Source organism: Sycon ciliatum, chromosome 6, assembly GCF_964019385.1.
Source record: "Sycon ciliatum chromosome 6, ocSycCili1.1, whole genome shotgun sequence".
NCBI classification, from domain to species: Eukaryota; Metazoa; Porifera; class Calcarea; order Leucosolenida; family Sycettidae; genus Sycon; species Sycon ciliatum.
The window spans coordinates 7,291,350-7,304,695 of NC_088648.1; the positions used below are offsets into that span (position 1 = coordinate 7,291,350).

Below are 13,346 nucleotides of genomic sequence, written 5' to 3' on the forward strand. Positions count from 1 at the left end.
CGTGAGTCGCAATTGCTCAGCCGCAAGCATGTCCCACAGCAATGCAGGCAGCTGGCACATACCAAGGCTAAGTTCACATTGCAAAAGAGTCTATGCTACTATCGTGTATGGACTGAGCAGTTAGTTTATCAGCACATGTACACATGACACAGTGTATACAATGTGTGGAGAATGTTTTCCTGCAGTACTACTACGCTACAACACATAGATTACTTACTGAACTGCATTGGATACTGAGGTAACAGCTTGTGACTTTGCACCAGCCTCCGGAGGCATTAGACTAGTCAGCCATGTCAGTGGTATGTACTGACGGTCAGATGCAGCCAGCAAGTACATCAGGGAAGTCAGGAATATCACCTGCAATAGTGCACAGTACACACACACACACACACACACACACACACACACACACACACACACACACACACACGCCATGGACCCAAGCGTCGTTGGAGAGATGTGGCAGCTTCAGACCTGAGTGCGACCGGTATCCCGGAGGCGCAATGGTACCACCTTGCTCAGGACCGGAGGGACTGGCGCGAGCGTAGCCGTCGGAAGCCACCAAGCCAGCCCCAACCAAGAGTGTTTGTCTGTGTCTGCGGCCGCGACTTTCGCCATCGGAATGATTTATGCCGACACAAGAACTACTGCCTCGCCTAATAGCTATCATCGCCTTCGGCGATGGGCTTTCCAAAGGTCCAAAGGTGTGTGTGTGTGTGTGTGTGTGTGTGTGTGTGTGTGTCCCCTACGAAGCATGCACCATTTTCTTACAAGACTTCTTCGCTAGAATGCCCATTCGGCAAATGAACGTGGAATGTGTAATACTGATTCGCACAAAGATGTATACACGTGATCTCTTTCCAAGAATTCCTGAAGGTGATTGAGAGTTTTTTCAAATTACAGCCATGTAAATGAGGAATTGAAGATAGTCTTTACAAAAAAAAGACATTGTTCAATTACTCATTTACATGGCTGTGATTGGGTCATTGGGCAGTCGAGATCAAACCAGGTTCCAGAACGTGTAATCGAACACAGCTGCACTCACAACACTCACAGCCAGGTTTAACACAGCTGTGCCGCTGTCCAGCAAGACGGAGAGTATCGCCGTCACCACGCCCATCAGTAGTTTAGCGTTGCTCTTGACAACCACCCACGCCGAGTCAAGCAGCTGTATGTAAGTATAACCAAGAGAAAGAGCAGAGACGTGACAACGAAGAAATTCCTATTGCTTTTCATAGTCTACCGTGATGTCGTGTATAAAAGCCGAGCGTATTCCTGCAGATGCCAATGGCAGTGCTAGACTTCTATTGAAATCAGGTATTTCTATTCAAACCAGGTATTTCTATTCAAATCAGGTATTTCTATTCAAATCAGGTATTTCTATTCAAATCAGGTATTTCTATTCAAATCAGGTATTTCTATTCAAATCAGGTATTTCTATTCAAATCAGGTATTTCTATTCAAATCAGGTATTTCTATTCAAATCAGGTATTTCTATTCAAATCAGGTATTTCTATTCAAATCAGGTATTTCTATTCAAATCAGGTATTTCTATTCAAATCAGGTATTTCTATTCAAATCAGGTATTTCTATTCAAATCAGGTATTTCTATTCAAATCAGGTATTTCTATTCAAATCAGGTATTTCTATTCAAATCAGGTATTTCTATTCAAATCAGGTATTTCTATTCAAATCAGGTATTTCTATTCAAATCAGGTATTTCTATTCAAATCAGGTATTTCTATTCAAATCAGGTATTTCTATTCAAATCAGGTATTTCTATTCAAATCAGGTATTTCTATTCAAATCAGGTATTTCTATTCAAATCAGGTATTTCTATTCAAATCAGGTATTTCTATTCAAATCAGGTATTTCTATTCAAATCAGGTATTTCTATTCAAATCAGGTATTTCTATTCAAATCAGGTATTTCTATTCAAATCAGGTATTTCTATTCAAATCAGGTATTTCTATTCAAATCAGGTATTTCTATTCAAATCAGGTATTTCTATTCAAATCAGGTATTTCTATTCAAATCAGGTATTTCTATTCAAATCAGGTATTTCTATTCAAATCAGGTATTTCTATTCAAATCAGGTATTTCTATTCAAGCCAGGTATTTCTATTGAAATCAGGTATTTCTATTGAAATCAGGTATTTCTATTCAAATCAGGTATTTCTATTCAAATCAGGTATTTCTATTCAAATCAGGTATTTCTATTCAAATCAGGTATTTCTATTCAAATCAGGTATTTCTATTCAAATCAGGTATTTCTATACAAATCAGGTATTTCTATTCAAATCAGGTATTTCTATTTAAATCAGGTATTTCTATTCAAATCAGGTATTTCTATTCAAATCAGGTATTTCTATTCAAATCAGGTATTTCTATTCAAATCAGGTATTTCTATTCAAATCAGGCATTTCTATTTAAATCAGGCATTTCTATTCAAATCAGGCATTTCTATTCAAATCAGGTATTTCTATTCAAATCAGGTATTTCTATTCAAATCAGGTATTTCTATTCAAATCAGGTATTTCTATTCAAATCAGGTATTTCTATTCAAATCAGGTATTTCTATTCAAATCAGGTATTTCTATTCAAATCAGGTATTTCTATTCAAATCAGGTATTTCTATTCAAATCAGGTATTTCTATTCAAATCAGGTATTTCTATTCAAATCAGGTATTTCTATTCAAATCAGGTATTTCTATTCAAATCAGGTATTTCTATTTAAATCAGGTATTTCTATTCAAATCAGGTATTTCTATTCAAATCAGGTATTTCTATTCAAATCAGGTATTTCTATTCAAATCAGGTATTTCTATTCAAATCAGGTATTTCTATTCAAATCAGGTATTTCTATTCAAATCAGGTATTTCTATTCAAATCAGGTATTTCTATTCAAATCAGGTATTTCTATTCAAATCAGGTATTTCTATTCAAATCAGGTATTTCTATTCAAATCAGGTATTTCTATTCAAATCAGGTATTTCTATTCAAATCAGGTATTTCTATTCAAATCAGGTATTTCTATTCAAATCAGGTATTTCTATTCAAATCAGGTATTTCTATTCAAATCAGGTATTTCTATTCAAATCAGGTATTTCTATTCAAATCAGGTATTTCTATTCAAATCAGGTATTTCTATTCAAATCAGGTATTTCTATTCAAATCAGGTATTTCTATTTAAATCAGGTATTTCTATTCAAATCAGGTATTTCTATTCAAATCAGGTATTTCTATTTAAATCAGGTATTTCTATTCAAACCAGGTATTTCTATTCAAATCAGGTATTTCTATTCAAATCAGGTATTTCTATTCAAATCAGGTATTTCTATTCAAATCAGGTATTTCTATTCAAATCAGGTATTTCTATTCAAATCAGGTATTTCTATTCAAATCAGGTATTTCTATTCAAATCAGGTATTTCTATTCAAATCAGGTATTTCTATTCAAATCAGGTATTTCTATTCAAATCAGGTATTTCTATTCAAATCAGGTATTTCTATTCAAATCAGGTATTTCTATTCAAATCAGGTATTTCTATTCAAATCAGGTATTTCTATTCAAATCAGGTATTTCTATTCAAATCAGGTATTTCTATTCAAATCAGGTATTTCTATTCAAATCAGGTATTTCTATTCAAATCAGGTATTTCTATTCAAATCAGGTATTTCTATTCAAATCAGGTATTTCTATTCAAATCAGGTATTTCTATTCAAATCAGGTATTTCTATTCAAATCAGGTATTTCTATTCAAATCAGGTATTTCTATTCAAATCAGGTATTTCTATTCAAATCAGGTATTTCTATTTAAATCAGGTATTTCTATTCAAATCAGGTATTTCTATTTAAATCAGGTATTTCTATTCAAATCAGGTATTTCTATTTAAATCAGGTATTTCTATTCAAATCAGGTATTTCTATTCAAATCAGGTATTTCTATTGAAATCAGGTATTTCTATTCAAATCAGGTATTTCTATTTAAATCAGGTATTTCTATTTAAATCAGGTATTTCTATTCAAATCAGGTATTTCTATTCAAATCAGGTATTTCTATTCAAATCAGGTATTTCTATTCAAATCAGGTATTTCTATTCAAATCAGGTATTTCTATTCAAATCAGGTATTTCTATTCAAATCAGGTATTTCTATTCAAATCAGGTATTTCTATTCAAATCAGGTATTTCTATTCAAATCAGGTATTTCTATTCAAATCAGGTATTTCTATTCAAATCAGGTATTTCTATTCAAATCAGGTATTTCTATTCAAATCAGGTATTTCTATTCAAATCAGGTATTTCTATTCAAATCAGGTATTTCTATTCAAATCAGGTATTTCTATTCAAATCAGGTATTTCTATTCAAATCAGGTATTTCTATTCAAATCAGGTATTTCTATTCAAATCAGGTATTTCTATTTAAATCAGGTATTTCTATTCAAATCAGGTATTTCTATTCAAATCAGGTATTTCTATTTAAATCAGGTATTTCTATTCAAATCAGGTATTTCTATTCAAATCAGGTATTTCTATTCAAATCAGGTATTTCTATTCAAATCAGGTATTTCTATTTAAATCAGGTATTTCTATTCAAATCAGGTATTTCTATTCAAGCCAGGTATTTCTATTCAAATCAGGTATTTCTATTCAAATCAGGTATTTCTATTCAAATCAGGTATTTCTATTCAAATCAGGTATTTCTATTCAAATCAGGTATTTCTATTCAAATCAGGTATTTCTATTCAAATCAGGTATTTCTATTCAAATCAGGTATTTCTATTCAAATCAGGTATTTCTATTCAAATCAGGTATTTCTATTCAAATCAGGTATTTCTATTTAAATCAGGTATTTCTATTCAAATCAGGTATTTCTATTCAAATCAGGTATTTCTATTCAAATCAGGTATTTCTATTCAAATCAGGTATTTCTATTCAAATCAGGTATTTCTATTCAAATCAGGTATTTCTATTCAAATCAGGTATTTCTATTCAAATCAGGTATTTCTATTCAAATCAGGTATTTCTATTCAAATCAGGTATTTCTATTCAAATCAGGTATTTCTATTTAAATCAGGTATTTCTATTCAAATCAGGTATTTCTATTCAAATCAGGTATTTCTATTCAAATCAGGTATTTCTATTCAAATCAGGTATTTCTATTCAAATCAGGTATTTCTATTCAAATCAGGTATTTCTATTCAAATCAGGTATTTCTATTCAAATCAGGTATTTCTATTCAAATCAGGTATTTCTATTCAAATCAGGTATTTCTATTCAAATCAGGTATTTCTATTCAAATCAGGTATTTCTATTCAAATCAGGTATTTCTATTCAAATCAGGTATTTCTATTCAAATCAGGTATTTCTATTCAAATCAGGTATTTCTATTCAAATCAGGTATTTCTATTCAAATCAGGTATTTCTATTCAAATCAGGTATTTCTATTCAAATCAGGTATTTCTATTCAAGCCAGGTATTTCTATTCAAATCAGGTATTTCTATTGAAATCAGGTATTTCTATTCAAATCAGGTATTTCTATTCAAATCAGGTATTTCTATTCAAATCAGGTATTTCTATTCAAATCAGGTATTTCTATTCAAATCAGGTATTTCTATACAAATCAGGTATTTCTATTCAAATCAGGTATTTCTATTTAAATCAGGTATTTCTATTCAAATCAGGTATTTCTATTCAAATCAGGTATTTCTATTCAAATCAGGTATTTCTATTCAAATCAGGCATTTCTATTTAAATCAGGCATTTCTATTCAAATCAGGCATTTCTATTCAAATCAGGTATTTCTATTCAAATCAGGTATTTCTATTCAAATCAGGTATTTCTATTCAAATCAGGTATTTCTATTGAAATCAGGTATTTCTATTGAAATCAGGTATTTCTATTCAAATCAGGTATTTCTATTCAAATCAGGTATTTCTATTCAAATCAGGTATTTCTATTCAAATCAGGTATTTCTATTGAAATCAGGTATTTCTATTTAAATCAGGTATTTCTATTCAAATCAGGTATTTCTATTCAAATCAGGTATTTCTATTGAAATCAGGTATTTCTATTCAAATCAGGTATTTCTATTCAAATCAGGTATTTCTATTGAAATCAGGTATTTCTATTTAAATCAGGTATTTCTATTCAAATCAGGTATTTCTATTCAAATCAGGTATTTCTATTCAAATCAGGTATTTCTATTCAAATCAGGTATTTCTATTCAAATCAGGTATTTCTATTCAAATCAGGTATTTCTATTCAAATCAGGTATTTCTATTCAAATCAGGTATTTCTATTTAAATCAGGTATTTCTATTCAAATCAGGTATTTCTATTTAAATCAGGTATTTCTATTCAAATCAGGTATTTCTATTCAAATCAGGTATTTCTATTCAAATCAGGTATTTCTATTCAAATCAGGTATTTCTATTCAAATCAGGTATTTCTATTCAAGCCAGGTATTTCTATTCAAATCAGGTATTTCTATTGAAATCAGGTATTTCTATTGAAATCAGGTATTTCTATTCAAATCAGGTATTTCTATTCAAATCAGGTATTTCTATTCAAATCAGGTATTTCTATTCAAATCAGGTATTTCTATTCAAATCAGGTATTTCTATACAAATCAGGTATTTCTATTCAAATCAGGTATTTCTATTTAAATCAGGTATTTCTATTCAAATCAGGTATTTCTATTCAAATCAGGTATTTCTATTCAAATCAGGTATTTCTATTCAAATCAGGCATTTCTATTTAAATCAGGCATTTCTATTCAAATCAGGCATTTCTATTCAAATCAGGTATTTCTATTCAAATCAGGTATTTCTATTCAAATCAGGTATTTCTATTGAAATCAGGTATTTCTATTGAAATCAGGTATTTCTATTCAAATCAGGTATTTCTATTCAAATCCGGTATTTCTATTCAAATCAGGTATTTCTATTCAAATCAGGTATTTCTATTCAAATCAGGTATTTCTATTCAAATCAGGTATTTCTATTTAAATCAGGTATTTCTATTCAAATCAGGTATTTCTATTCAAATCAGGTATTTCTATTCAAATCAGGTATTTCTATTCAAATCAGGTATTTCTATTCAAATCAGGTATTTCTATTGAAATCAGGTATTTCTATTTAAATCAGGTATTTCTATTCAAATCAGGTATTTCTATTCAAATCAGGTATTTCTATTCAAATCAGGTATTTCTATTCAAATCAGGTATTTCTATTCAAATCAGGTATTTCTATTCAAATCAGGTATTTCTATTCAAATCAGGTATTTCTATTCAAATCAGGTATTTCTATTCAAATCAGGTATTTCTATTCAAATCAGGTATTTCTATTCAAATCAGGTATTTCTATTCAAATCAGGTATTTCTATTTAAATCAGGTATTTCTATTCAAATCAGGTATTTCTATTTAAATCAGGTATTTCTATTCAAATCAGGTATTTCTATTCAAATCAGGTATTTCTATTCAAATCAGGTATTTCTATTCAAATCAGGTATTTCTATTCAAATCAGGTATTTCTATTCAAATCAGGTATTTCTATTTAAATCAGGTATTTCTATTCAAATCAGGTATTTCTATTTAAATCAGGTATTTCTATTCAAATCAGGTATTTCTATTCAAATCAGGTATTTCTATTCAAATCAGGTATTTCTATTCAAATCAGGTATTTCTATTCAAATCAGGTATTTCTATTCAAGCCAGGTATTTCTATTCAAATCAGGTATTTCTATTGAAATCAGGTATTTCTATTAAAATCAGGTATTTCTATTCAAATCAGGTATTTCTATTCAAATCAGGTATTTCTATTCAAATCAGGTATTTCTATTCAAATCAGGTATTTCTATACAAATCAGGTATTTCTATTCAAATCAGGTATTTCTATTTAAATCAGGTATTTCTATTCAAATCAGGTATTTCTATTCAAATCAGGTATTTCTATTCAAATCAGGTATTTCTATTCAAATCAGGCATTTCTATTTAAATCAGGCATTTCTATTCAAATCAGGCATTTCTATTCAAATCAGGTATTTCTATTCAAATCAGGTATTTCTATTCAAATCAGGTATTTCTATTCAAATCAGGTATTTCTATTGAAATCAGGTATTTCTATTCAAATCAGGTATTTCTATTCAAATCAGGTATTTCTATTCAAATCAGGTATTTCTATTCAAATCAGGTATTTCTATTCAAATCAGGTATTTCTATTGAAATCAGGTATTTCTATTTAAATCAGGTATTTCTATTCAAATCAGGTATTTCTATTGAAATCAGGTATTTCTATTGAAATCAGGTATTTCTATTCAAATCAGGTATTTCTATTCAAATCAGGTATTTCTATTTAAATCAGGTATTTCTATTTAAATCAGGTATTTCTATTCAAATCAGGTATTTCTATTCAAATCAGGTATTTCTATTCAAATCAGGTATTTCTATTCAAATCAGGTATTTCTATTCAAATCAGGTATTTCTATTCAAATCAGGTATTTCTATTCAAATCAGGTATTTCTATTCAAATCAGGTATTTCTATTCAAATCAGGTATTTCTATTCAAATCAGGTATTTCTATTCAAATCAGGTATTTCTATTTAAATCAGGTATTTCTATTCAAATCAGGTATTTCTATTTAAATCAGGTATTTCTATTCAAATCAGGTATTTCTATTCAAATCAGGTATTTCTATTGAAATCAGGTATTTCTATTCAAATCAGGTATTTCTATTCAAATCAGGTATTTCTATTCAAATCAGGTATTTCTATTCAAATCAGGTATTTCTATTGAAATCAGGTATTTCTATTGAAATCAGGTATTTCTATTTAAATCAGGTATTTCTATTCAAATCAGGTATTTCTATTCAAATCAGGTATTTCTATTCAAATCAGGTATTTCTATTCAAATCAGGTATTTCTATTCAAATCAGGTATTTCTATTGAAATCAGGTATTTCTATTTAAATCAGGTATTTCTATTCAAATCAGGTATTTCTATTCAAATCAGGTATTTCTATTCAAATCAGGTATTTCTATTCAAATCAGGTATTTCTATTCAAATCAGGTATTTCTATTCAAATCAGGTATTTCTATTCAAATCAGGTATTTCTATTCAAATCAGGTATTTCTATTCAAATCAGGTATTTCTATTCAAATCAGGTATTTCTATTCAAATCAGGTATTTCTATTCAAATCAGGTATTTCTATTCAAATCAGGTATTTCTATTTAAATCAGGTATTTCTATTCAAATCAGGTATTTCTATTTAAATCAGGTATTTCTATTCAAATCAGGTATTTCTATTCAAATCAGGTATTTCTATTGAAATCAGGTATTTCTATTCAAATCAGGTATTTCTATTCAAATCAGGTATTTCTATTCAAATCAGGTATTTCTATTCAAATCAGGTATTTCTATTCAAATCAGGTATTTCTATTCAAATCAGGTATTTCTATTCAAATCAGGTATTTCTATTCAAATCAGGTATTTCTATTCAAATCAGGTATTTCTATTCAAATCAGGTATTTCTATTTAAATCAGGTATTTCTATTTAAATCAGGTATTTCTATTCAAATCAGGTATTTCTATTCAAATCAGGTATTTCTATTCAAATCAGGTATTTCTATTCAAATCAGGTATTTCTATTCAAATCAGGTATTTCTATTCAAATCAGGTATTTCTATTTAAATCAGGTATTTCTATTCAAATCAGGTATTTCTATTCAAATCAGGTATTTCTATTCAAATCAGGTATTTCTATTCAAATCAGGTACTTCTATTCAAATCAGGTATTTCTATTCAAATCAGGTATTTCTATTGAAATCAGGTATTTCTATTCAAATCAGGTATTTCTATTGAAATCAGGTATTTCTATTCAAATCAGGTATTTCTATTGAAATCAGGTATTTCTATTCAAATCAGGTATTTCTATTCAAATCAGGTATTTCTATTCAAATCAGGTATTTCTATTCAAATCAGGTATTTCTATTCAAATCAGGTATTTCTATGTATGTGAACACTACTCTGAGTATAACCTTTGTGTCCACTCACTGCTTACACGTATGACAACACTAAAGCTAACTGCTAGGCTTATAGGCCGACGGTGCATCTTGAAAACTGTACTCTTGCTGTTGTTGTATTTCGAGTCGGAGAACAAAAGCTGAATACAGGCTTCTATCCTTCCAGGCCCGGAGCCAGCTCCTGAGGGGTGCTACGGGCCCAGGCCGACTGCAGGGCCGATCATTTACCCAGGCCCGGCTTTGATTCACGGGAGGATGAATCTCTAGCACTATGCTGAATTGCACCTGGCTGTTCCAGTTACACTATGACATGCCGATATTGACAGATACATGTCCATTGCATGTAGTTAGCAGAGTAGTTCTTACTGGGCACAGAGAACAGTTTAGGAGAGAGTGAGTGAGAGAGAGAGAGAGACAGGGAGAGAGAGAGAGAGAGAGAGAGAGAGAGAGAGAGAGACTCCGCAACGAGCAGCCGTGTAGCCGCAATGGGTCAGGGCGCACGTGCCCCCCCCCCCCCGACTAAAAATGTTGGACCTAGGTTCAGCAAGCACATAATTACCATGAATAACATGTACCAACCATCATACACATATGCAGTCGTGCAATCCTCCACCCCCCCCCCCCCCCCCCCTAGAAAAGGGAGACCAACCCCTGACGAGGATAGTTGTTCAGTGCTTTCCATATAATTGATCATACACGGACAATCCATGAAGCTGGAATTGGCAAACACTGGTACGGCCATGGCCGCACCAGCCATACCTTCCAAAACGAAAAAAAGAATAATAAATAAAAGTGGTCACTTACCGTATGCAATGTTCCCATATTGCTACTGACGGTAGTAAATACTGATGTCATGTTGATCTGAGAAGACACTTCACTGGCACTCAGTCCACTCACATTACTACACCCAACCACACTCTACCATAATACAGCACATGCACACACACACACACACAACACACCCAAACAGAAAGACAAACCAGAAGTTAAACAGATACAGAAGTAACCCCAGGGAACATTACACACGATCCAATCTAAGACCAAGTTTGAGTAAGTCCTTTCTAGGCATTATGCCTAGGCCACGGTATTGGAGCCAGCTTGACTTCCCTGGCTTTAGGAGCTGCATCTGTGCCTTGATCCACAGAGGGTGGTGGTGTTCCTACGGATGCGGATAACTTGCCCTCCAGCCTAGTCTCACATGAACAGTGTATTTATAGGATTACAACAACATGCACTGCAAGGAGAAACATCAACACTTTAACAACATGTTTTGAAAGCCTATGTTGATTGGTCAAATAACAACCTCTCAATTACTTGCTTCTCAATCAAATACTCAGTCAAAGAGCTGAGAACAAAATATATACATCGATTAACAGATAAAAATAAATAAATAAAAAATAAAAAATTCGACGTGTGCGCGTACCGGGCAGGTCAAGAACAAGGAGTCGTACAACTCCCTGGTCAAGAACCACCTTTCCGCTTCCGATTGACAGATGCCATGACAAAAATAAGTTCAGTTCTGGTCAGAGAAATTCAACCTCAAAGAATAAAGTAGCGCCGCGTTCACGTGCACAGACGAGTGTGTGTGTTTGTGAAGTTGTAGAGGTGTGTAGCGGCCGACACGGTATTACTCTCGAGTTTGGATTTAAAGGGGCAGTTAAGGCAAAAATTAAAATTTCACCAGTTGTAGTCTTCGGGGTGCTGAGTCGAATGGTCTTGGTCCGAGAAAGCTGAGACGCTCCCTTCCTACTTGAATCCCAATCGAACTCGCGCACTTCCACCGAAACCGGGTGACTGCGCCCTACGAGATGGGGATTTGTATGCAAAATGTCACTAAAAGCGCCATTTCGTTCTTATAAAAGCACTGATGACCGCGATTGGCCCATATGTTGTAGTCTTTTGGACGCTGAGTCGACTGGTTTCGGTCCGAAAAGGCTGCGATGCAGCGTTCGCCCCTAATTCCCAATCGAACATGGTTGAACAAGCGGTCACGTGCTCCTGCGTACACCAGTCACCTGGTCACCGTGCCTGCAGGGTACAACTTACAGCCTGTTTTGACCTTTTTTGGGTGCAGTCCTGTCACTCGAGTTGAACCTTGGTGTGAAAGTTGTCGCCTGCTGGCGTGGTGACCAGGTGATTTTGGCACCCAGGAGCACGTGACCGCTTGTTCAACCATGTTCGATTGGGAATTAGGGGCGAACGCTGCATCGCAGCCTTTTCGGACCGAAACCAGTCGACTCAGCGTCCAAAAGACTACAACATATGGGCCAATCGCGGTCATCCGTGCTTTTATAAGAACGAAATGGCGCTTTTAGTGACATTTTGCATACAAATCCCCATCTCGTAGGGCGCAGTCACCCAGTTTCGGTGGAAGTGCGCGAGTTCGATTGGGATTCAAGTAGGAAGGGAGCGTCTCAGCTTTCTCGGACCAAGACCATTCGGCTCAGCACCCCGAAGACTACAACTGGTGAAATGTTGATTTTTGCCTTAACTTCCCCTTTAACAGGCTCTGGCCAGTACTGTCCTTATACAAGTATAGTCATGTAGATACCGCAACACACAGTAATGCATGGACCACAGTAATGCATGGACCACAGTAATGCATGGCCCACAGTAATGCATGGACCACAGTAATGCATGGACCACAGTAATGCATGGACCACAGTAATGCATGGCCCAAAATAATGCATGGCCCACAGTAATGCATGGACAACAGTAATGCATGGCCCACAGTAATGCATGGACCACAGTAATGCATGGAACACAGTAATGCATGGACCACAGTAATGCATGGACCACAGTAATGCATGGACCACAGTAATGCGTGGCCCACAGTAATGCATGGACCACAGTATGCATGGCCCACAGTATGCATGGACCACAGTAATGCATGGACCACAGTAATGCATGGCCCACAGTAATGCATGGAACACAGTAATGCATGGACCACAGTAATGCATGGACCACAGTAATGCATGGACCACAGTAATGCATGGCCCACAGTAATGCATGGACCAAAGTAATGCATGGACCACAGTAATGCTTGGACCACAGTAATGCATGGCCCACAGTAATGCTTGGACCACAGTAATGCATGGCCCACAGTAATGCATGGCCCACAGTAATGCATGGCCCACAGTAATGCATGGCCCACAGTAATGCATGGCCCACAGTAATGCATGAACCACAGTGATGCATGAACCACAGTTATGCATGGACCACAGTAATGCATGGACCACAGTAATGCATGGACCATAGTAATGCATGGACCACAGTAATGCATGGACCACAGTAATGCATGGCCCACAGTAATGCATGGCCCAC

At 33.7% G+C, this 13,346-nt stretch overlaps 1 protein-coding gene across 2 annotated transcripts in view; it reads right to left on the reverse strand.

The window, feature by feature from the left end:
• Nucleotides 1–13,346, reverse strand: part of LOC135819263 (transmembrane protein 245-like) — a 29,598-nt gene that overhangs the window by 5,632 nt on the left and 10,620 nt on the right. The window contains exons 10-12 of one of the 2 annotated variants that reach the window (XM_065332438.1): nucleotides 10,827–10,940; nucleotides 1,046–1,168; nucleotides 218–357 (exon numbers count right to left, since the gene is read on the reverse strand). In XM_065332438.1, the coding sequence (XP_065188510.1) occupies nucleotides 218–357; nucleotides 1,046–1,168; nucleotides 10,827–10,940 (377 nt within the window). The remainder of the gene's footprint in view (nucleotides 1–217; nucleotides 358–1,045; nucleotides 1,169–10,826; nucleotides 10,941–13,346) is intronic. The other variant, XM_065332437.1, reaches the window with a different exon arrangement.